Source organism: Akebia trifoliata, chromosome 3 (genome assembly GCF_017979445.1).
Source record: "Akebia trifoliata isolate Shusen 1 chromosome 3, ASM1797944v1, whole genome shotgun sequence".
NCBI classification, from domain to species: domain Eukaryota; kingdom Viridiplantae; phylum Streptophyta; class Magnoliopsida; order Ranunculales; family Lardizabalaceae; genus Akebia; species Akebia trifoliata.
Genome location: NC_141377.1, coordinates 34,317,727 through 34,340,101, shown reverse-complemented (window position 1 = coordinate 34,340,101; position 22,375 = coordinate 34,317,727). Strand labels below are relative to the sequence as shown.

The 22,375-nt window shown below is 36.2% G+C and overlaps 1 protein-coding gene across 1 annotated transcript; it reads left to right on the top strand.

Moving 5' to 3' along the window:
- The first annotated feature begins 773 nt into the window (after nt 1–773).
- On the top strand, nt 774–19,075 carry LOC147406539 (uncharacterized protein At4g06598-like). Its single transcript, XM_086434616.1, has 5 exons — nt 774–930; nt 4,329–5,069; nt 16,491–16,570; nt 16,682–16,804; nt 18,478–19,075. Exons 2-5 carry the CDS (start codon nt 4,348–4,350, stop codon nt 18,672–18,674), a joined length of 1,122 nt encoding a protein of 373 aa, XP_086290742.1. The 5' UTR covers nt 774–930; nt 4,329–4,347; the 3' UTR covers nt 18,675–19,075.
- Nucleotides 19,076–22,375: the final 3,300 nt, after the last annotated feature.

Genomic DNA, 22,375 nt, shown 5'->3' with positions numbered 1-22,375 from the left:
AAAATTGTTAGTTGGAAATGGTAGGTGCAACTATTGAAAATCGAGGGACAAATAAGTGATTTTATTATTATTATAATATATATTTTTGGTTTAAGGTGATGCACTTCTGCCTAACAATAGGTGAAGATAGAGCATCGAAAATGCTTTTTCACTAGATTTTCCATTGCAATTGCTTGTCGAAACAATATATGCTTCCCTCCAATCAAACTTTCCCTCAAGGATCCAATATATATATAAAATCTATTAAACTTGTATATGATTGTGAAAGAAATACCTTATTGAGAAAATCCATTTTTTGACAAAATGATCATAGGAAAATGTTTTTTCCCTATCAAAAGTTGTTACCAACGCAGCTTAGAAAAATGTTAGAAAGTTGGTTGGATTTTGAAATATTGAGCGTGGGGTAAGAGTGTAATATTAGGATCTTCCTGTCATGACTACTCCAGAACAAAAATGTGGAAAAATTATTTTCTAAAAAAAAGAGAAAAAGAAAAAGAAAAAGATTTTGCATCCAAATCTTAAGAAAAAAAAAGAAAAAGAAAACCTAAAATTTCCAGCTGTGAGAAATAAAAAATTAATGTTGGTGTGTATCGCACACCTAAAGATGCGCCAAACATTCATTAAGTGGACCCGAAATAGTGAACAACGTGCTTTTTTCTGGTGTGGTGGGGCTACTGTCATTGAGTCACGACAGCATTGACCATTATCAAATTATCGTTGGCAGAAACAAACCAAAAACTTAAAAAAAAAAAAAAAAAAAAAAAAAATTAAAAAAAGAATATTAGGACAGTTGGTTTACACTTTCCACCCCATCTTTCTCTGCAGAGTGCAGAACCCTAAAAACCACTTTTCTACGCATTTGTTCTATTATTTCTCAGACCAAAGTGGAGAAGATCATTCACGAAGACGTAGTTGCAGCTTCGATCGAGGGTAAATCACATTCTCCATCTCTGTCTCTCTTTGAATCCAAACATTTTAAGTGATTTTTAGTGCTTCTTCTTAATTTTTTTTTTCTTCTAAATGAAGGTTTTTTTGATTTTTTGATTTTTTTTTCCATAGAAATTAAAGATTCAAATGTGATTTTTTATTTTATTTTATTCACTTTTTTACCCCCAAATCTATGGATTCATCTAAACAAGGTTCTGTTGACGCCAGATCGTTTTTAATTTTTGAGATTCGTAAAAACTTTCCAAGTAAAATTAGGATGGTGTGCAATGTTGTTGAAACCGAATAAAATTGTAAAATTTTGAAAATGATGACTTTGAATTGAAATTTATACTGTTTGATTTTTTTTCCAACTTTTACTAGAGTTATCAGATGATGCATGAAGAAAGTTGTAGTAGAAATTAACGACCGGTGTGCTGTGAATTTGACCATTACATATTTTGAAATGTGTGTTTTGAATTTGATAATCAATGTTTGTTGTGCTCAATTAGATGAAATAATGTCTATTCTCATATTTTTTTTTGCTAGGTGAACGAGATTAGTGGTTAGTAATTAGTAGGTGAATGTGGGTTTTTGCTGCAGGTCGAGGTATTAAAATTCACGAACTTTAATCAACTTGGGAAGTTGGTCCCTTCTCATGCTCATTGTCCAAATGACAAAAAATAGGTCCACAATGTATATCAGATAAAACAGAAGAGGAAAAAAGAAGCAAGTTTGATATGCAATTGAATTCCAAACATTGATAATCATTAATCATGATTCATTTTAAATGCTAACTTTTAATACGAACCACAAAAATAATATTGACAATTGCAGCAAAGAGGAAGAAATTTAGTATAACATACCCATGTTATCAAAGTTCGGAAAGAGAGACAAGCTCTGTCCAAATTACATCCACAATGGGAGTTTTTGGGTTAATTCAATGGGAAAGTGAATAATCCCCTTTCTCAACTAATGTTGACTCTTTAGTAGAAAACCAATCATTACTTCGTCATTGTAAACTACCCCTAATGATTGTCTATTTTGTAATTACGATGAAAACCCATTATTAGCTCTCAACTGTTCTAAACTGATTTTTTTTTTGCTATAGTGGCATCGGTCTTCTACACTCAAATGTGTGGGCGTGGGATTGGGTCACGTTCCATGGCCCTTAGTCCTTAAGGTCATCTAGTCATGCCCTAAAGCAATAAGATGATATGTTGATACCTAACTATCCATAAATTTTTTTATATATTCATCAAAAAAAAATATCCATAATTTTTTTTTATATAAATGAATGAATATTATGTACAATTTAAAAATATTTTTTGCATGTAATTTATACTTATGTTATTTTTATAATGTTTATCGGTTCTTTTAGAATAAATTTTTTCGAAAAGAATATTTGGGTTGAACTCTATTTATTGAAATATTTTCACCCTAAATCTTGCATTTTTATAGTTAAAATTTGATGTGGGTCGAATTTACTGTATGTTGAATTGCTATGTTAAATGAATAGTTATTTCCACATACATATATACAAAATGAACTATATATTTAATGTCAAGCCTTGGGGAAATGAAAAATTTTCATATAAATATGTCAAAATTTAATGCTATATGCATGATCTTCATCTAGATTTTAGATGGTTATCTTGGTTGTTCCGCTGTGGTCATGGAAAAATGTAATGAAATTGACCATAAGAGTCATGTAGGGAGAAGAACAAGGGTTGACTTCTAGAGATGGAGGAACAACATTTAGTCGGCAAAGATTGATAGTATTATGCTCGGTAGCACTTCTTGGAATTGAACTCAAGCATGGAGTACATCCTTTGCACAAGGTTCTGGTTAATTGGATTTTGAAGATTTATCATGTAGCACTAAGATATAGTTTATTGGATTTTGTGTTTACACGGGTGGGATTTCATGTTTGTTTATGAGTCCCTTTTCATAAGTCTATAGATCCCAACCTTAATGAAATGGTGTATTGACCTGAGAGAAGGGGGGGATGGGGTACAACTTTGGTCTAAACTCTGTTACACACTTGGTCTAAATGGTGTGGAAGTTGGAATTAAATTTCTTGAGACTTAGTTGGGGCTTGGGATTGTCTCATAGGCAGATTTATGAAACGAAATAGGTTCAAGAGTGTGTAACGAAGTTTGGGTGCAAGCTTCATAGTCTATGTTCCTACTTATTCCCCTTATCTTTTCTTCATGGATCAAGGCATCCATGATCGAGAGGGCTGAACATGCTAGTAAAGGAATCAACAACACTGAGATAGGGATGGAGTTGAGGGGGATGATCAAGCTAGGGCTTTCAAAAACTCTAGTTGTGGAAGAAGTTGAGGATGAGTCAACGCCACCATTGGAGCATTCATAGCTTCAAGCAAACAATTTGTTTCTCAAATTTGTATATGTAAGCACCTCCACTACATCCTTTTGTATTGATGTTCGTTTGCCTTTACAAGCCATCTAAAATCTTCCCAGTGCTCTAAATTAGCTTGAAACATAAACCTTCTAAGCTCTAAATCAAAAGAAAACTTTGGTAAGTTCTTAATAATGAAACCAATTCGAATTCTCACCCCCTTCTTGCTCTTCTCTTTCATTTATTGGGGAGGATAACTCCAACACAGTAGTAAGGGGCACCTAGCCTATAGCATGGGCTGTAGCATGAGTTGGCTCCCTACATTGTGCCTTGGTGTTCCTCTTGGGGCAAGTTATAGATTGAAATCCGCTGGAATTCAGCTATTTAGAGATCTGAATGAAGGCTTGCCTCATAGAAAATGGGTATCTCAGATAGGATATTAAGGTCACTCTCATCAGGAGCGCTCTTTCTAGTCTTCCCATTCACTTCTATCTCTTTTTTTGCTATTCAGTGAGTGTAGCCAATAAATTTTGAAGTTGTTTAGAGATTTCTTATGGAAAGGAATGGAAGATGCCTAGAAGTATCATCTAGTTGACTGGAAGAAGGTTTGTATGTTGAAAATGGGGAGTGTGCTTGGTTTTAGACAATTCAACAAAGCCCTTTGTAAGTAAATGTTTGCTGAGGTATGAATTGGAGATCAGCAGTTTGTTTGAGAAGTGTTATTGATAGCAAATAGGTAGCAAGAATGAATGGTGGAACAACAATGTGATTACTTCTTATGGTTTGTCACCTTCCATTCTTGTCTTTTCAGCACAAGCTTTTTTTTTTCCTTCTGTTTTTTTGTTTTTGTTAACAAGCTTGTGGATTTTCAACCCTTAATATTTTGTGTTTTGGTTAATTTGAGTTTCTTTGTCGAATAACAATCTTCAGATCTTCATGGAGTGTGCTTTATTAGGACATTCCTGGTACTATTGTATTTGCTTATTTGGTACCTTTGTTTAATGTTTCCTGATGTTAGTCATTTGTCACTATTTTGTACAGGTAGGGTTGTATTGACGCTATGGCAAACTCCAAAGCATCGTCGAATTTTAGAACTTTGCCCTTCCCAGGAAAACAGTCACTACGTCCTCCCAAAAGTCCCTTTCCAAGCATATCCCAACCCTATGCTGATTATGGATCTAGTCCTGCAATAGGACCGAAAGGTATTCCAAAGCCAAGAGAGGGACATAGGCAACACCAACGGACTTCATCTGAGAGCTTTCTCATAGAGGAGCAGCCTTCTTGGCTTGATGACCTCCTTAATGAGCCAGAGACACCTGTACGAAGGGGAGGCCATCGTCGCTCATCGAGTGACTCTTTTGCGTACTTGGAAGCAGCTAACTCTTCTAGTATGGATAATGTAGCTCAGGAGTACAAGTTTAAAAATATGACCTCTGTACCTTCATGGGGATCTCAAGACTTCGATTATAATAAAGATGTGCGGCATGCTTCTTTCTATTCAGAGCCAATTTCTATAGGAAGACAGCAGAATAGGGCATGGGAATCATCCTTGAATTCTGTGGACTACCCACTTGGCCTTCCACCTGCAACGGATACTATCGTACTTCAAAGCTCGGGATCGTCATGTGCTCCACAGGAACCAGATGGGATGCCACCTACAGCCACTGAAAAGCAAGGTCAAGAGGAATCTGGTTTACATGATCCGAAAGGTTGTTCTGACAGAAGGGATTGCTCTTCTACCAACCTTTCTGCATCTGAGACAGATCCAAAACGTGCTAAACAGTAGGCTCTCTGTTCACCATTTTTTCAGTATCAATGTTTTTCTTCTGAACATTACCTTAAAATATTTGATGTGCTAAATTGTAATTTACCAGTCTTTACAAATGCTGTCTTACTATTTATCATTACAAAATGTTGCTTTTGATGCATGATATGCATAATATATTTTCTATATTGCATTCATAATATATATATATAGGGTGAGGATCCCTTGACTCCTAAGAATGACTCATGAAAAAAAGCACATGATCCCAACCCTTTAAATGTAAAATCAAATGGTTGTGATTTATCCTCAGGATAAGTATCTCCGAGATTTGTGTTATCAAGATACTCATAAATCTCAACCATTGGATTTTGTGTTTGAAGGGTTGGGATCATGTGTCTTTTCATGAGTCATTCTTAGGAGTCAACAGATCCCAACCCATATATATAGGGTCAGGATCAAGAGCCAATAACATAGTCAACGTGTTTTGACCTATATGGGCTAGAAGTTTTGGAATGAGCTGATTTTTTGTGAGGATGATCTCCTCACCTTGTAAAAATTGATGATCCACAATTCTTCAACTTGTAAAATGGGACAAAACATGTTGGCTATGTTATTGGCTCTTGAACCCAACTCATATATATATTTCAAGATATCTTCATCAATAATTAAACTTGTAAATTGTTGCTGTCTTTACATAATTTATGGCGTTAAGAACTAAAAACTTAAAATATGGGGCCTTCTACTATGATAGATTTGATATTATTATTATTATTATTATTATTTTTTTTTGGGGGGGGGGGGGGTATGGATTAACTTATGTTTTGTGTGCTGCTCCATTTATAGATGTTCAGAGTAATCACGTTTTGATGCTTGCTATGTCATAGCTTATTCATAATACCACGAGGACTGTTGAAAGACGTCCAAATCTGTTATCCTTTGGTGGCTTCATAGTATGTTTGTAGTCACACATTTCCTTTTCCTTTTTTTTTTTGTCCAAATAAGATTTCTCTATGGAATTTCTCATATTGTGTTGATTTAGACGTTGGTTGTTTAGCATAAGAGTGAGAACCACCTTTTTTTTTCTTTTTTCTTTTTCTTTGATGGATAAATGAAATTTATTAAAGAAGTTAGAGAAAGGAGGCTGAGATGGCCATCCTAATACAAGACAGTACAAAGTGGCCCTTCACCTCTGTGAAGCCATATTATTTTAGCTTATCATGAGTATCCCCACCCTTTGGGTGAGACTAATCCCATGGTCACACACACTGCTCCCTCGGAAAGTGCTACCTGCAACAGGTTGAGCCGAGGTTCAACCAGACCCTGGAGAGTGGCCCCAGTTCATGGGGTTTGAACACTTGACCTACTCTATGAAACCATATAATGCGGCCCATCTAAATAAATAGAAAATCCTAAAAGCCCCTTTAAACTCTCTATAAAGATTACACCAAAAATATAACAATCCTAGTATGGAAATAATCGCTTCTTGAACTGAGTGTTTCTTCCCCTCAAACACAATGCTATCCTTTCCCTCCAGATGCCCTAACACACCACAAATGGAGCTAAAGACCACAATATCCTTTGTGTGTTAAAAAGGCTTGAATCTACCACATTTGGAACAACTGAAGGACCAAACATGGAAACACCAAGATACCTGGCAGAGTTGAAGGAACTAACATGGAAGCACGAAGTAGAATTTTTTTTTGCTAGGCAAAAGAAAGAAATAATATAAAAGAGCCGGTTGAGATAACTGGCAAAAGAGTATAAGGAAGAAGAGGCATACCTGTCCGAAAACTGACCAAAAACACCTAAGTATCCAACACCAAATTACAAACAACGTCCCACTTAAACATAAAATCTTCAAAGAAAACCCCTCTAAGTTCCTTGAAGATTTTGCTCCAGAAATACGACAAATACAAGTAGAATTAATTTGTACACACCCTTTAAGTAGAATTTACATATAAGTTCATCTATCCAAAGAATCTTGTCATTAGTAGAGGTTTTGCTTAACAAGAGTACTGACAATTTTCGATACAACTTCTGATAGTGATGGGAATACCTGATCTATAAATTGTCCTTGTTCAAGCATCAATTAATTTGGTCTATAAAGGCCTTTACGCGTTGAAATTGAAAAGCTTGTAGTTTTCTGATAGGTATGTAATGGTTTGGCATATTTAGTATTTTGGGGTCTTCCAGATATCCACCATAGATCCATTCCCTACAGACCAATTGAACCGACTTTTACTTTCTTGACTTTGGATGCCCTTACAGATCCAGTTTGCTTATCTCAGATATGTAGCATCAAAGAATGAGATTCTACTTTCTTGGAAAATATTTCTATGTGCCCTAGTCACCAGGAAGTCAGATTTGTTTAATAATTTCCAACAGATCTTAGCTACCGGAGATTTATTATGATTATAGAAACACCTTAGCATCAAAGAATGAGTTTCTACTTTCTTGGAAATATTTCTATGTGCCCTAGTCAGCTGAAAGTCTGATTTGTTCAATAATTTCAACCATATCTTAGCCATTGGGGATTTGTTATGATTATAGAAACACCTTATCGCAAGAACTCCCAAGTAATTTGGGAGCAAATGATTCCAACTCGCGAGTATATTGAATGTTTTCCATTTTTATTGTTGCCCCACCAAAATTGATTGCCTTATCCGCTGCATTAATCTCATCTACACAATTCAAGCTGGCATGTTGATGATGTGCTTGTGGTTTTCAAGCTCGGATTTTCATCTCGTGTCGTTATCTCAGACGAGACGATATTTTTTTCACAGATTTGTGGATTTGAAAGATGATGAAGAACTGAAGCATCAGAAGCAGAAGACGGAGAAGGAGATCTTGTCTTGTTCACAAAGGACACTGAGACGACTCTCCTAAGTCACCTCGGTCTCAGACGTTTTATAAAACCATAGATATGCTATAGGTTGTTGAGGTGAGATCCTTGAATACTATATGTGGTCTGATTCTCACTGGGGACAAATGGTTGAAAGGTTTTATTTTTTGAGAAATGTTATGTAGGTTAGGCCTGTCAATGGATAGCCGAAATCCGAATTCGAATTCGAAAAATCGGATATTATCCGAAATTTTCGGATATCGAATTCGGATTCGGATAGTTTTCAATATCCGATAGCATTTCGGATACGAATTCGGATATAGGTGAATTCGAATTCGATAATATCCGATTCGAAAATAATATTTTTTTTAAAATATTTTTTTATATTTAAGTTTCGAACTCTGGTTCTGTCGAACAGAACTCAGCCCGACAGGCGACAACAGCCTCTGCCCTCTGCGGCTCTGCCTTCATCGTCTTCTACCCTCTTCGACAGGCCTCCTCGACAGCCATTGTCGTCTTCAACCCTCATCGGCAGCCATCGTCGTCTTCACTTTTCAACCCTCATCGACAACCATCGTCTTCAATGGTTCAACCTTGTCGGAATCTCTCTCAACGGCTCACCTTCTGCATCAGCGTCCATTGACAAGTCGAATCGGCGTTAGTCTCTGTTTGTCTCTCTCTCTCTCTCAAAAGCTTTTTACAGACTTTAGCCCAATAGCCGACAGCCCTCATCGTCTTTCACGATCTCAACCCTTCGCGGTTACCGTTGGAATCTCTCTCAGCGGCTCACCTTGGGCATCAGCGTCCATGGATAGGCCGAATCGGCGTCTGAATCTCTTTCTCCCTCTCTCTCAAAAGCTCACCGACATGGCGACATCGTCAGGTTAAGGTTTGGTTTTTTTTTTTTCGAATAAATTTCAGATAATTTCGAATAATGATTTCGGATAGTAACTTTCGGATTCGAATCGGATAATATCGGATATCCGATAATTTATTCGGATACGAATTCGAATATTGGTTAGTGGTATCCGATCGGATTCGAATTCGAATTCGGATATCACTAAAAAATTTCGGATTCGAATTCAGATATTGCACTATCCGATCGGATATCTATCCGTTGACAGGCCTAATGTAGGTTATGTGAGTGATTCGATTAAGGGATGCCAGAAGCTGAGTGTTTCTGACCAATATAATAGTTTCTTGTGGGTAGGGGGTATGCAATTGGTTCAGTCATGTGTGAAGAGATTCCGTACTGGAATAAGGGGCACAAAAAGTTTATTATGTAAGTGCTAGATGGGGATGAGATTGGGTAGGTCTATGAAAGGATACAATGAATTTTCGAGTCTGAATGTCTCACAATGATTGATAGAAAATATCAAAGATCTAGGTTTCTATTTGGTTTATTTTTTACAAATAAACATGATTTGAGACCAAAATTTTGAGGCACATTACTTGAAGGAATTAGTATTACTAATTTCTTGGGATTTTAGTATTCATGTGGGATGTTGGGACTTACTATTGATGGGGTGTGGGATCACCATTGTGGATAACCCCATTGATCTAGTTCTCAAAGTAGTCTTGATGCTTATGATGAAAGTTGAGCTATGTAACTTATTTTAAATGAAATACTTGTCTTTAGTGGTTAACTTGAACATGTATTTTTTCATTTTGAATAGTCCTACATTACCAAAGAAATGCGAAGTCATGAGATTACAAAATGTAACTCCTCTGGCCTTAGGTAAAGTTAAGGTGGGACAAGGGCCATGGTAACCACACTTGCACATGTACATGTACCATGTCGGGTCAAACTCGGGATTAAATCATGGGATGCAGGTGCGGGCTGTGGACCCACATGTGGACCTTGTTTAATGATCAATGTTCTTTTTTGGTCAAAATTTCAACTATCTTATTAAGAATTTTCGTTTGTGTCCATCACTTAAAGTTTCAACATGTGCTTTTGTGATTTTTACCGATTTTACCTTTGAAATAGATTCTTTTTTTGCTCGTTAGAATGTTTTGATTGCTAGGTGAACTATGTGGTGACGTGTCCCACATGTTCTCTATATATTGAGTGGGCCTTGACCCTCAATGTTTGTGAAAGAAATTTCTTCCCTAGTTTTCTAAAAATCTAGTAAGAATAAAAAAGAAATTTCACATAGAAAAAATATTTTCAATATATCCTGTTCGGTTCTTTTCTTGTCTATCCCCATCATGTTTCTTTTCATGATTCTTTATTCTTGGAGTGCACACCTCGAATGAGTTCTACAGGCTCCTTTATTGATAATGTTGGTTAAGAGTGGATTGTTGAATCTTGGGAGGTGGTCATCGCGATCCTAACAAACATCAACTTTCTAAGTAATTACAACAAGCGAAGCTTATACCTTGACCCAACATCTTTTTAATCGCTAAGTTCTACCATTTCCTTCAATTTTGAGTTATAGAATTCATGATCTACCACTGCCTTCTAAATTACTATGATTGAGGTGATTATATAGTAACTTAATATAGGCACATTCAATCTAGTTGAACTGCATGTCTCAATGTTGTCCATGTTTCGTTAGACCCGAATTTGGACTTTGTATGGAGGTGGTGGATAGAGCATGAGCTTTGGTTTGGTATTCTAATGGTGATAATGGTCTCTACTCTCCATTATTCAGAGAGTTGATGCTATTAGGATCGTGTCAATTATCTCTTAAGATTCAACAATCTACTCTTGTTGACTGTCACTATCAGAAGAGGATACTGTCGAACTTGTTAATAATGTTTCACTTAAGAAGAAATAATTAGGAAAAGAAACACAACAAATAGTAACAAGAGAAGAGCCGAATGAAATAAAAAATTGAAATTTTTTTTCTATTTCAATTTTCATTTTCCATTTTTGCCAATCAGGGAATAAATTTCTTTTTTGAACAACGAGGGCTTAATATAGAGAGATTGTGTGTGTCACCACATAATATTTTTAGAAATCAAAATGTTTGAATAGACAAAAATGATTTTATTTTAAAGGTAACTTGGTAAAAAACATGTAGGCATATATTGAAACTTTAATAGATAGACATAAAATGAATCTCTTAGAAAGATAGATAATTTTTTTTTTCAAATAAACCTCGATCATTGGACAAAGTTTACATGTGGGTCCATGGTTCTCGCCTAAGTCCCATGATTTGAGTTCAAGCCTGGATCGATGTGATGTGACATACATGTTCATGCATGTGTGGTTAGCACGACTCTTGTCCTACCATAACTTTTCCTAAAGTTAGAGGAGTTATTTCTTTTAAACTTTATCATGTTGCTTTTCTTGAGTAATGAGTGATTATTCAAAATGAACTAAATAAAATGATGTTTAAATAAATCATTTAAGACAATAATATTTTATTTAGAATAAATTATATGATTTAACTTTTGTTCAATTGAAGAATCGCCCGGGATGAGGACTTAGATTACATGGCTAAATTTAGGGATTTGACTAGGCTCTAATGCCAAAAGGACCACTACGTATTGAGAAGAAGACAAAGACATACATGTTGGTTCATTACAACGGGATAAGTGATGTTAGGTGGTGGTGAGGGAGGGACGAGAATGGCAACTAGAGAGTGGGGACTAGAAGATACCCAGATAGAGTTTCAGCCCTTGAGGTCTAGAATCATTGTTGCATCAATGGGACCACCCTGCTTTAAATAGAGGCCCCCTTTTCCTGCTTGCCTAGGCAACATATGCCCGCCTAGATCTCAATGGTAGGTAGGAAAGGTCGTTGTTGAAGGTTGACTTCCCCTCTGTCAGTGTCAGCACAGGTCAACCTTGGACAACAAACTTTCCTTAGGATTGACTAAAAAGGTGTGTCGGCAAGGCTGGCACGTTCCCTTTGAGACAACAAGTTTCCCAAGGGATTGATAAAAAGGGGTGTTAGCAGAGCTAACACTTTCCTCAGGACAACAATCCTTGGGTGTTGTCATCCTCTGACCCTGGCAACCTTGGCATGCTTCTCATCCTACGACCACCAAACCTTGACCTTAGAAGCCTCCCCCTTATTTCGATGGTGTACGGGTTATGCCGTGTACATGTCGTTTTGCGAGACGTCGCCCATGGTGCCTACCATTGCATTGATGCTGATGACGATTGTAGAGTTGTTATGTCCCCATGCCAACAACTCGACATGCGGCCCTGCTGGCGTCCATATGTCTCAGATGACATCCTCGGGATATGTAATAAAATGCCTATTAACAACTTTCATTATGAGTCTCAAGACCACTTTGTGGACTAGTTTGACCAATGATATTTGTAAACAATGGAGTCCCACACCCCATCACAAGGGAGTCCCAACATGCACACATCAATATAATGCACATGTAACTTAAAAACATCTCTAAATGACACCTCTCAGGTATTTATGGATCATCAGTTTGGAAGAATAAAAGGGATTGATTTTGGAAGCATTGGAGGAGTCAACACGGTTGAATAGAAAAGAGGAAGGAATGGCATTTTCTCTAGAAGAGAGAATGAAGAGAGAGTTCCAAAATATAGTAAAGCTAACATAAATAAGTTTGATACAAAAACAAGGGTGAGATGACTCAACGAAGGGCAATAATATCGAGTTTTCCATTGCACCCAACTATTACTCATGGAAGGACCATCCATTTTTTTTAAACTTTTCATTAGGGTTAAGGAGTTTGATGGGGAGATTGTATTATATAAGGTGTGGTGGAGTATTATGAAAGTCTGTACCTAGAACAATATTTTGATGGTCCCTTTTTAGATGGACTCGGTTTGATAACATTACTCATAATTTAAAGTTTTGAATTTTGTCAGAATGCAATATTGAAACAAAACATTAACACCTAAACATTCAATATTTTGGGATTATTTTGAACTGTGGTTTTGGACTTTTGGTCGAGATAGTCTCGGTTTTTCTCGTGACCGTCGACTTGTCTAAAGACAAGATCTTAAACCCTAGTGTTAGTCATGAGTAGAGTGCATGGATTCAAAGACCTTTTGAGATAGAGTAATGAGACATAATTAGAGAGATGGACAATGATAAAACTTCAAGGTCAGATTGTTTCACCTAGTGTTATTTAAATTATGTTGGAAAGTTATAAGAAATAGTTTTATACAAGTGGTGAATGATTTTCAATAAGGGTGCTTATTAGACAAGTGCTCAAAAAGTACAATCATTCTTGCCCCAAAAAAGTATGGAGTGGAAACTACAGTAGGGTTGAGACTAATTAGTCTTGTGGGTATAACATTAAATTATTACAACATATCAGGTTTAAGTCATTTTGATGTTTCTTAGAGAAGGTCAAGGTGTATGTCATCAGTTTGAAAGGTACGTTAGGTATGCATCAAAAGTGGAGGGAGTTATTCGATTGTTCCACTAGAAATAGTCATTGCTTTTAACTTGTTATTTTTTTTCTTGATTAGGATTCATCATGATCCAATTCGTTCGAAACATTTTTTTTATGCGACAAGGTGTCCCCACCCCATTGGAAGTGGAACTAATCCATGCGGATAAATACAGTTACCACAAACGAAAAAATATCGGGTTTAAGCCGTGGGGTGAGAAGACTCGATCTCACGACCTTGGGGAGCACACCTAGGTTGTTAAACCACAATTCCTCCACTCAAGTGGCCAGTTTGTTCGAAACATTCCGAGACAAACCAAAATTTACCGAAACATTTTGAGAAAAATTAACACAATTGAAATATTCGTTGAATCTTTTTGATTCCAAGTGTGTTTTGTATTAGAATGTTCGAATAATAGTACGTATCAACTGATGAAACAATGTGATATTTCAGATTATAGTTGGGATTGCCCTTGAATAAGTAGCTTTTGTGAATGGTAGACAAATCTTGGAGGGGGTGCTAATAAATAATAAGAGTATTGATTCTAAATTCAACTCAAGAAGACTAGGTAGTACCACTCGAGAGGTGGAGCAGTGGTTCAATGACCGGATGTGCTCCCCAGAGTTGTGAGATAGAGTCTTTCCACCCGTGACTTTACCTGATACGCCTGTTTGTGGTGGCAGGGCCTACTTTCAAGGATTAGTCCCACTTCCAGAAGGGGTGGGGGGATACCCTGTCTTATATAAAAAAAGACTAGGCATGGTTTGTAACATTTATGTTCATGTAAATAAGAATTTCCTAAACTACATGATGGAGAGAATGGAATTTGATAGTGATTGGAGGAAGTCAATAATGAAACTCGTAATATCAACATCTTTCTTTATTTGGAGTTTGGAAGTCCAACATGCTATTTTAGAAACTCTAAAGGACTAAGACAAGTTGACTCTCTATCACCTTTCCCACTTGACATTGTGGTGACTTTATTCAAGAGCAATCAATAGAGTGGTTTTGAAAGGATTTGTAATAAAGGGAGTGTCCCACCTAAAAATTTGTATGTGATTGTTCAGTATTTGTTTATGTGTCCTTGCATTAGACAAGGTTCTTGAGAGCGTTATTTGCTATAGATCTCTCAAAGTGCAAGGCTTTTGGAGTTAGTGAGCTACAAAATATTAAGACATTTGTGAGGGTTTTGGGGGTGCAAGATGGGTAGTTTTTCGTTCCAATATTTAGGCTTCTCGTTGGGAGCCAGCTCCATGTCATGGGCATTTTGTGACCTAGTGATTGAGAAGTAGGAAGAAGAAAAATCTTGGAAGACTAGGTTCATGTCAAAAGGGGGTAACTTTATCCTTATCAAGAACTTCCCTGTTTAGGATTTTAATATATTATTTGTCTCTCTTTTCCATTTCGAAAGAGGGTAGAAGAGCATATGGATAAATTTGTGAGTGAGTTCTTGTGGAACGACACAAAAGACCATCCAAGAATCACCTAATAGACTGGAAATTTGCTTGTTCTTCAAAGAAGGGCGGCAGACGGGGGTTCACAAATCATAAATTAATGAGGGCTTGGCTCTAGATATTATCAGGAGGAGAGTGAATGCTGCCAAATTTGCCCAAAATTTGAGTGGGGATGTTAATTTGCCATATGGCTGTGGAGTATGGAAAATTATGCAAGAGTCTTGATTGAACTTTAAGAAGGATTGAGCTTCTAAGAGGATACAATTTTGGGAGGACTGGTGGGGTGGAGAATTTTCACTAATGGCCCAATTCTCTAGTTTGTAATCCATAACCCAAGTAATATCTATCAATTCAGAATTTTGTGGCATGGGACACAAAGTTTAATGGGATCGTGGATTAAGAACAAAATTTGTCTATTGGAAGTAGAATCCTTGGGAAGTTTTATGAGCATTCTCCAAAATTCCTTCACTTACCCCGAGGGTGAGGACAATCGAGTACGGAAAAAAGAAACGAGAGGGGCTCCTTTACAGTAAATCAATTTTCCATTTGCTTCATTTTTTGAGATCTCCTGCTTCTCTTGCTCTTCAATTTGTGGGAATAAAAACTCTTCTATGATGACCTTTGTGTGGACTGCTGCTTTAGAGAAGATTTGGACATGTGGTCACTTTATCTCCCCCATGATCATCATAGTTAATTGTTGTTCCATATGCAAACCTAATGGCAAAATCAGTTTATCATCTCCTAATCCATGTAAGCATTAGACATCTGATCACATTTTTTATGTATGTTTGAGATAGGATGGATGTACTCTAATAATTCCTCATTTTACAGTTGAAAATCATTGACCTTTGCATATGGACTAGGCTTTGTGGAGTCTAATACCTTTTGCTGTCTGTGGGGGGCTTTAGAAAAAAGAAAAAAAAGAGAATTTGTAATGGGAAGGAGAGTTCGGTACAGGAGATTATCATAAATGAAAGCACTTAGTTTTCCTATGGTCCAGCTGGTGGAGCCATTCTATCCAGGTTGGCCTTCTCGGCCACCTAAAGCTAGTATGTTTTATCTTCTCATTGGATGGAATATTTATACCTGTCAAAAAAGGAGAGTTCTCCTCAAGGAAGTTGTCTTTTTAAAGATAGAAACAGCCGTATCTTTGAAGATAAGGAGTATTCGGTGCAGGATTTGATAATTTTAATCTTGGGTTTATTGTTCTTCTGGGTGAAGTTGTTTAGAGGATTTAAAGGGGTGTTCTTCGAAGGTTTCTTAGTTGGGATAGTCTGTTTAATTTGACTTAGTTGTAATTCTTGTTTGAGGGCTAGTCCTCTCAACCACCCTCCTGGTTTTATTAATTTAACTTTTTCTTATAAAAATAAAATAAATTAAAAGGTCTGTTGGTCTGTTTTTCTTCATATTGGGAATCTTTTGTTTATGAGGACACAGAAAGGGGATAACTGTGTTCTTTAGGGCCCTTTCTGAAGTTTTTATCCTTTAGCTTGTTTTCTTTGTACCATTTGGGTTGGTTGCCTCTATAAGTTCAATGAAGTCTTGTCAAAGAACTTATTTTAAAACACAGACCTGGGATCAAATCCCACCTTCACCCTTATACCTATATAAAAAAATTATTTTAGAAAACTGATTTGAAAGTACCAAGTATATTCCATCCTCATGCCTATGTATGGATGTGTATGCATTTCAGACATCATGTGTGTGAGCTACTGACAAACATGTCATTGTCTAAATACTTGGAAAAAAGTTATTTGTTGTGAAATCATTTATGTATTTGTAGTCTGAGGTGCCGTTTGATGCAGGCAATTTGCACAGCGTTCGCGGGTTAGGAAACTTCAGTATATAGCTGAACTGGAAAGGAACGTCCAAGCTTTACAGGCAAGTTCGCTGGGATAACGTTAAAAATTGTTGTATTAATGGAAAGGAATCATTTGGTTGACTCATCTGTGTTTGAACAATACTATTTCTTTTCTATATGTGACTTAATAGGCAGAAGGATCTGCAGTTTCAGCTGAGGTTGAATTTCTCGACCGGCAGAATCTTATACTGAGCATGGAGAACAAAGCCCTGAAGCAACGGTTGGACAGTTTAGCCCAAGAACAACTCATTAAGTTCAGTGAGTACCTCCAACGTTGTTAAAATTTTTATCCTATGCCACGTGCTTCTCCTTTATATTGGTTTCTTATGTGGCTCAACAGCTACTTTATTTTAAGAGCATGAAATCTTCATTTCCAGTATGTTTTCACATTGTATTTACCCTATTGAGGGATGGGTGTGTTTGTATATATATATAGGGACATTTAGAGGTTTAAGAATGGGCTGATTTTTGGTGAGGATGATCTCCTCATCATAGCGATCATTCTCACAAAAAATCAGCCCATTCTAAAACCTCATACATTGAAAAATGTTTGGCACAATGCTTGGCTCTCTTTAGGGCCTCCGAACGCCACCCATATATATATTTGAAATAACCCCAAGCTGAGCCTAGATAAGCTCCTCAGGAAGGGTAGGTCAAGTGTTTGAAACCCCACGAAGCTATGAATTCCTTGGGGCCACCCTCCAGGGTCCGGTTGACCATCGACTCAAACCAGTTGCATGTAGGGCTTTCCGGGGGGCAGTGCATGTGACCGTGGGATTAGTTTCACCCGAAGGGTGGGGATACCCACGATAAGCAAAAAAATAAATTATATATATATATATATACTTGAGTTATTGTTTAGTATACAATATAGAGTAACTTGTTAGATGTTATTTAATTTGATCGTATAAATTTTTAAATAGAAACAAAAAAAAAACAAAATATTTGAATAAAATAAGATTTAATTGAAAAAGAGTGGCAGCATGTTCCACACAAGATTTTCGCAAAATGGCCTGTTCTTGTCATATAGAAAAATTAATGAAATACTGCAATGCACATTCACCAGACTGCTTCCTGGTAGATATTTTGATGTGTTCATGTGAGAGTCTTTTTTTAGAGGTATCTTCTCTAGGATAGTTAAATTTCTCTCTTTATCTTATACCATCTATTTTATTGTGCATCAGTCTCAAGGCATATACGTTCAAAAGTTTTAGTAAAAAAGTTGGCATGTTACTAAACCTATTACGGACGTTTTAGGGTCCTCTCTCTCTCTGCCGTCGTTCACATCTTCACAGATCCAAGGCATTGGAGATAGCAACGCCGATCTTCTTTCACTATGTGTGATATCTGTACTAACCACCCACTCCCCTCAACACCTTGAGAGAGAGGTCGGATAATGTCTTTAGCTGTTGAGAAAGGGAGGAATGTGGGTCTTTGGTGTGGGAAGGGAGGAGGTGAGATGGTGGTGTTTGGGGATCTCAGAAGAGGGCTAATTTGACAGAAGGGGTGGTTTGGTGAGGTGGAAGAGTGATGATGGGGGTGGTTGGAAGAAAGAGTGAGAGAGGTGTAATGTTGGTTTTTGAAGGAGAGAGAGTGAAAGGGACAAACTCATCTCCAATGGTTACTAGATGGATTCCAGCATTACAAATCTATATGTTTGACGAGATTCAAACATTAATGAAGACAGGGTTTCAATCTTGGGGTGTTGGGAAGAAAGTTGGTGAAAGATGGAGAGAGAAAATTCGTTTATTATTCAGTAAACATTTTGTGTGCGTGCATGTGTGTTGTCATGATCAAATAATTAATTCTGTATATTGTTGCCAAATACACTAAAATCACTTGATTATTTTAGGTTGCCAAATGACCCATGTTTCTGTGGGCATTTCTTCATTTTTGAAGTGAGACTGAAATCTTTTGTGTTGGTGATTCAGTGGAGCAAGAGATATTGGAGAGAGAAATTGTGAGGCTTAAAGCTTTGTATCAGCAGCAGCAACAACCACCCCCTTCTACTCATCGCCGTAGTAACAGCAGGGACTTGGATTCTCAATTTGCCAATCTCTCTTTGAAGCATGAGGCCAATTCTGGCCGTGAGAGATTGGCCGCTTATTCCACATTTGAATCTCGATAGCGACACTTGTGCCATATTTCACTCCATTATCCAACCAAATTGGTTTGTAGAAGCATGGTTTAACCTAATGGGACCAAGCAAAGTCCTCGGATTCTTAGCGTTCCTCAGCTGAGATGAATAACTTGTTGGTCCCCCTCATCACATGCACCTGGTGGTCATTACTGGAAAATTTGATTTGCTTTTCTGGTCAACAACTCATCGGAGGTGACTACTACTCAATCATTTTGATGTTTTTATTTTTCTGTAATTCTACTCTATAAATTTATATTTTCGCTCTTTTTTCCCCATGTTCGTATTACTTGACTCTTCTAAGTAAGTTTACTTTGGAAGTACATCATAAGGTGCTTGAATGTTTAACAACTTTCTATGTTTTCTTTTTATTTCCATAAAAGTCTTTAAAAGCTTTTCTTTTTTATCTTCTAGAGTTAAAACGAGGGTTTTATTGTCATTGTATGATGATATTATGTTTATGAAGATCCTATCATGCATCCACAATAAAAAGCCGTTTCTTTTAATCTCCATAAGAAAGAAAGGAATACTTTTGTAGCCTCAAAATGGCGTTTGAGGCAGATCACCAGACATACTGTTGAGGTGGGACCAAAAATGTAGATATTTTGGGGATTAATATTGATTTTTTTAGGGATTCATTTTCTTAGGAATCTCTCATTTTTGCGGTGCATTTGACGACAGAAGTGTAAATTGGATTCCATGCAATTATTAGTAAGCTTAATATATCTTTGCATGGGATCCCATGCACTTATTTGCAAGCTTTTAAATGTTAATTGATTAAAATTAGGAAACTTCCTGTTAGAGAAGTCTATATATTATAATGTAATTTGTTATTTGGGGGTAGGGTTGATAAAGAAAATTTTACTTGTTTTGCTTGGGTGGGATGGAGATGTCCAAGTTTTGAAGGTCGACCCTTTTATTTAAGTGGTGGATTTTGCTCACAAATTAGTGAATTATAGTGCCCTAATCTTGATCGTTTTTATTCCAAAGAGACCCTACCTTATAGAAGAATTGGCTGCACTTTTCTATAACTTTACATCTTTGTCAAAGCTATCAAAAAACTGCAATAATAAGTTGGCAAGAGAGTTTTGTAAATTTATGCAACTTTTTCAGAAGCAACGCTAGGCTTGCATTACAATCCCAAATGAGGAGGACCATTGTTCAAGGTTAATGGTCATAAAATAATATAAATCCAAATGTGAAATATGATTTTTGTTGCGAACCCTAGTAATTAAGATAACATGCACATATTGCTTATGCCGCCTAAAAATAATTTACATCCTATCTTTAAATAATGATAATTATAATATATATTTAAAAATTATGAATGTAAAACTTTCTAAAAGTGGGTAAAATGACCTACATCATAATTGCAATTTCTTTAATCAACTTGAAGAGTCCATATTATAAATGATTAAGACCGTTGAAGAACATAAAACAGCTTTGGCACAGCTATGCTAACTTCATTTTATTTTTAACCCACAAAATGGAGTGTTTCTATCTCGATTTCTCGTCTTGTGGTCTTATCTAGCAATGATATTGAGATAATTCGGAGGAGCCATCTTGTTACTTTGAACAAGACTAGTTTTTTTTTTCCTTAAACACAAATGAAGAAGAAAAAGAAGGGGAATATGGACCATTGGGTATCGTCTCGCTCATCAAAGATACCAAAATGACTCGGAGTAAAAATATAAAATTACTAATATAATAGTACAAGTCATTATTGCAATCTTTGATCAATCCCTAGATTTGGGATCGATGCTAAGGATTTTTATGACATAGGTGTTTGGACCTGACCTGCAGGCCGACTAGTAGGAGTGAGGCAATTGGCCTCTTAGAACACCATATCTCGCCCAAATCCCTTGGGTACATGTAGTATCTCACAAATCACACATGCTAAGTAAATTGAGATAAATCCCCATGTGTAGCCAATGAAAGGGTTTGAGCTCAAGACCTCTCCCTTTTTCTAGGGAAGTCCTGGCCACTACACGTCAGTGTTTAGGATCAAGGCTACTAAATAAAACATAAAACGACCATTCACACTTCAATATACAATTTGGCAGCTATTAGTAATTATATTTTAAAACAAAATTATTATTGTTTGTTACCACTATGTTAATATAGTTTCTTCTCAAAACCAAAATAAGATGAGTTTCAATGTCTGATCCTGTGCATTTGGGTCATTTTCGAGTTTATAACTTGACTCCAAATTTTTTGAGTTGACTTGACTTGACGAATGGGTTTTATTGAGTTTTGTGGTCTAATCATCTCAAATCCAATAGAGTTGGGGCTTAGACCCATAACTCAGTTGGGTTGACACATTACAAAACAACTTTGAGGTCATGGATTCAAGTTGCGTTTACCCATTAAAACCATCAAAAATAAAAAAAATCCAATAGAGCTGAGTCGACTCCAAAAGTTTTAAAAATATGCTCTATACGACACAAGGAAAAAATGAGATTGATAATTGGAGATCACCTAGTACCAAATGCACTTTATCACTTAAAAAATCTCTTTTACAATAAATTGCACTCCTTCGGAAAAAAATATTTTCTTTGGTATTGTTGCAACAAAAAAAGGAGAGAGTGTGTGTCATTGAAGTTGGGTGCAAGTGCAATGGATGGAGGAACTTTTATTTATTACACCCTAATTAAATTTAAAAAGTCAAAAATTAATAAGATGAGAATGTTAATATATCATCCTCTCACTTTGGGAAAGAATGTTAGTTTGTATATTTTCTTCTCTTTGGGGCAGTGTTATCTAAGAGCAAGTAGCACGAGATCAACATCAAGAGGTTGGAATAGACGATTGTCGTTAATGTCAACTGTTTTATTTTTTTTTATGGGTTATTGTTGATAGTGGTAATTCGTGTTTTTTTTTTAATCTTGTGCAACTATTATGAAGAAAATTTTGATGTAAAAATGTTAATTCCTATTTTAAATGGCGCGTGTTAAATTTTTAGTTAATTGTGATAAATAAATGAAGTGTAATAAGAAAAGTTGAGGTGTCAATAGAATTTCGGCGTAATTAATAAGAGAGAAAATTTCTCTCCAGTATATTATGAAAAAATGAAATTTCTGATTAGATCTTCTTGTGACATTCAAAAACATGATCCAATACCACATTGTTGTAGAGGACGGAATTCCATGAATTGTAGAAAAACAGTTAAAATAATAGTTATTTTTCACCGTTAAATTTTAATTTTAAATTTGGGTGTTTGGTAGCCATTCATTTTCAACACCTTTGATCAAGTTAAAAAAACTTTGTTTTTTTTTTCTTAATATGAATTTTTAATGAAATCAAGAAAGTTGTGGTGTTCGATTTCCAATATGATAATCCATGTAGTCCCATGACTTTTTTCAAAATTTGAAATCTTAAAATTAAGATTCGTAGGTAGAAGATGTGCGGGCAGGAGATAGAAATTTTCTCTCTATTACTTACGATGTCAATCGACTCCTACCTGTCAACATGTCAGTGCAACTAGAAAGAGAAACATTTTCTTTACTAATTTAGTAAAGATTTTAAGCCTTACTAATTAAGGTTGGTTTTGCTCAAATGGATTACCACATTGGTAATCCCACACCACATCACTCAAGATTTCATGAAAAAACTCAGATAAAAAAATAAAATAAAAAACAATTTCCTTTGAACATGATCTAAGATTTTGAAAATGTATGGCTACGGAACTTTTA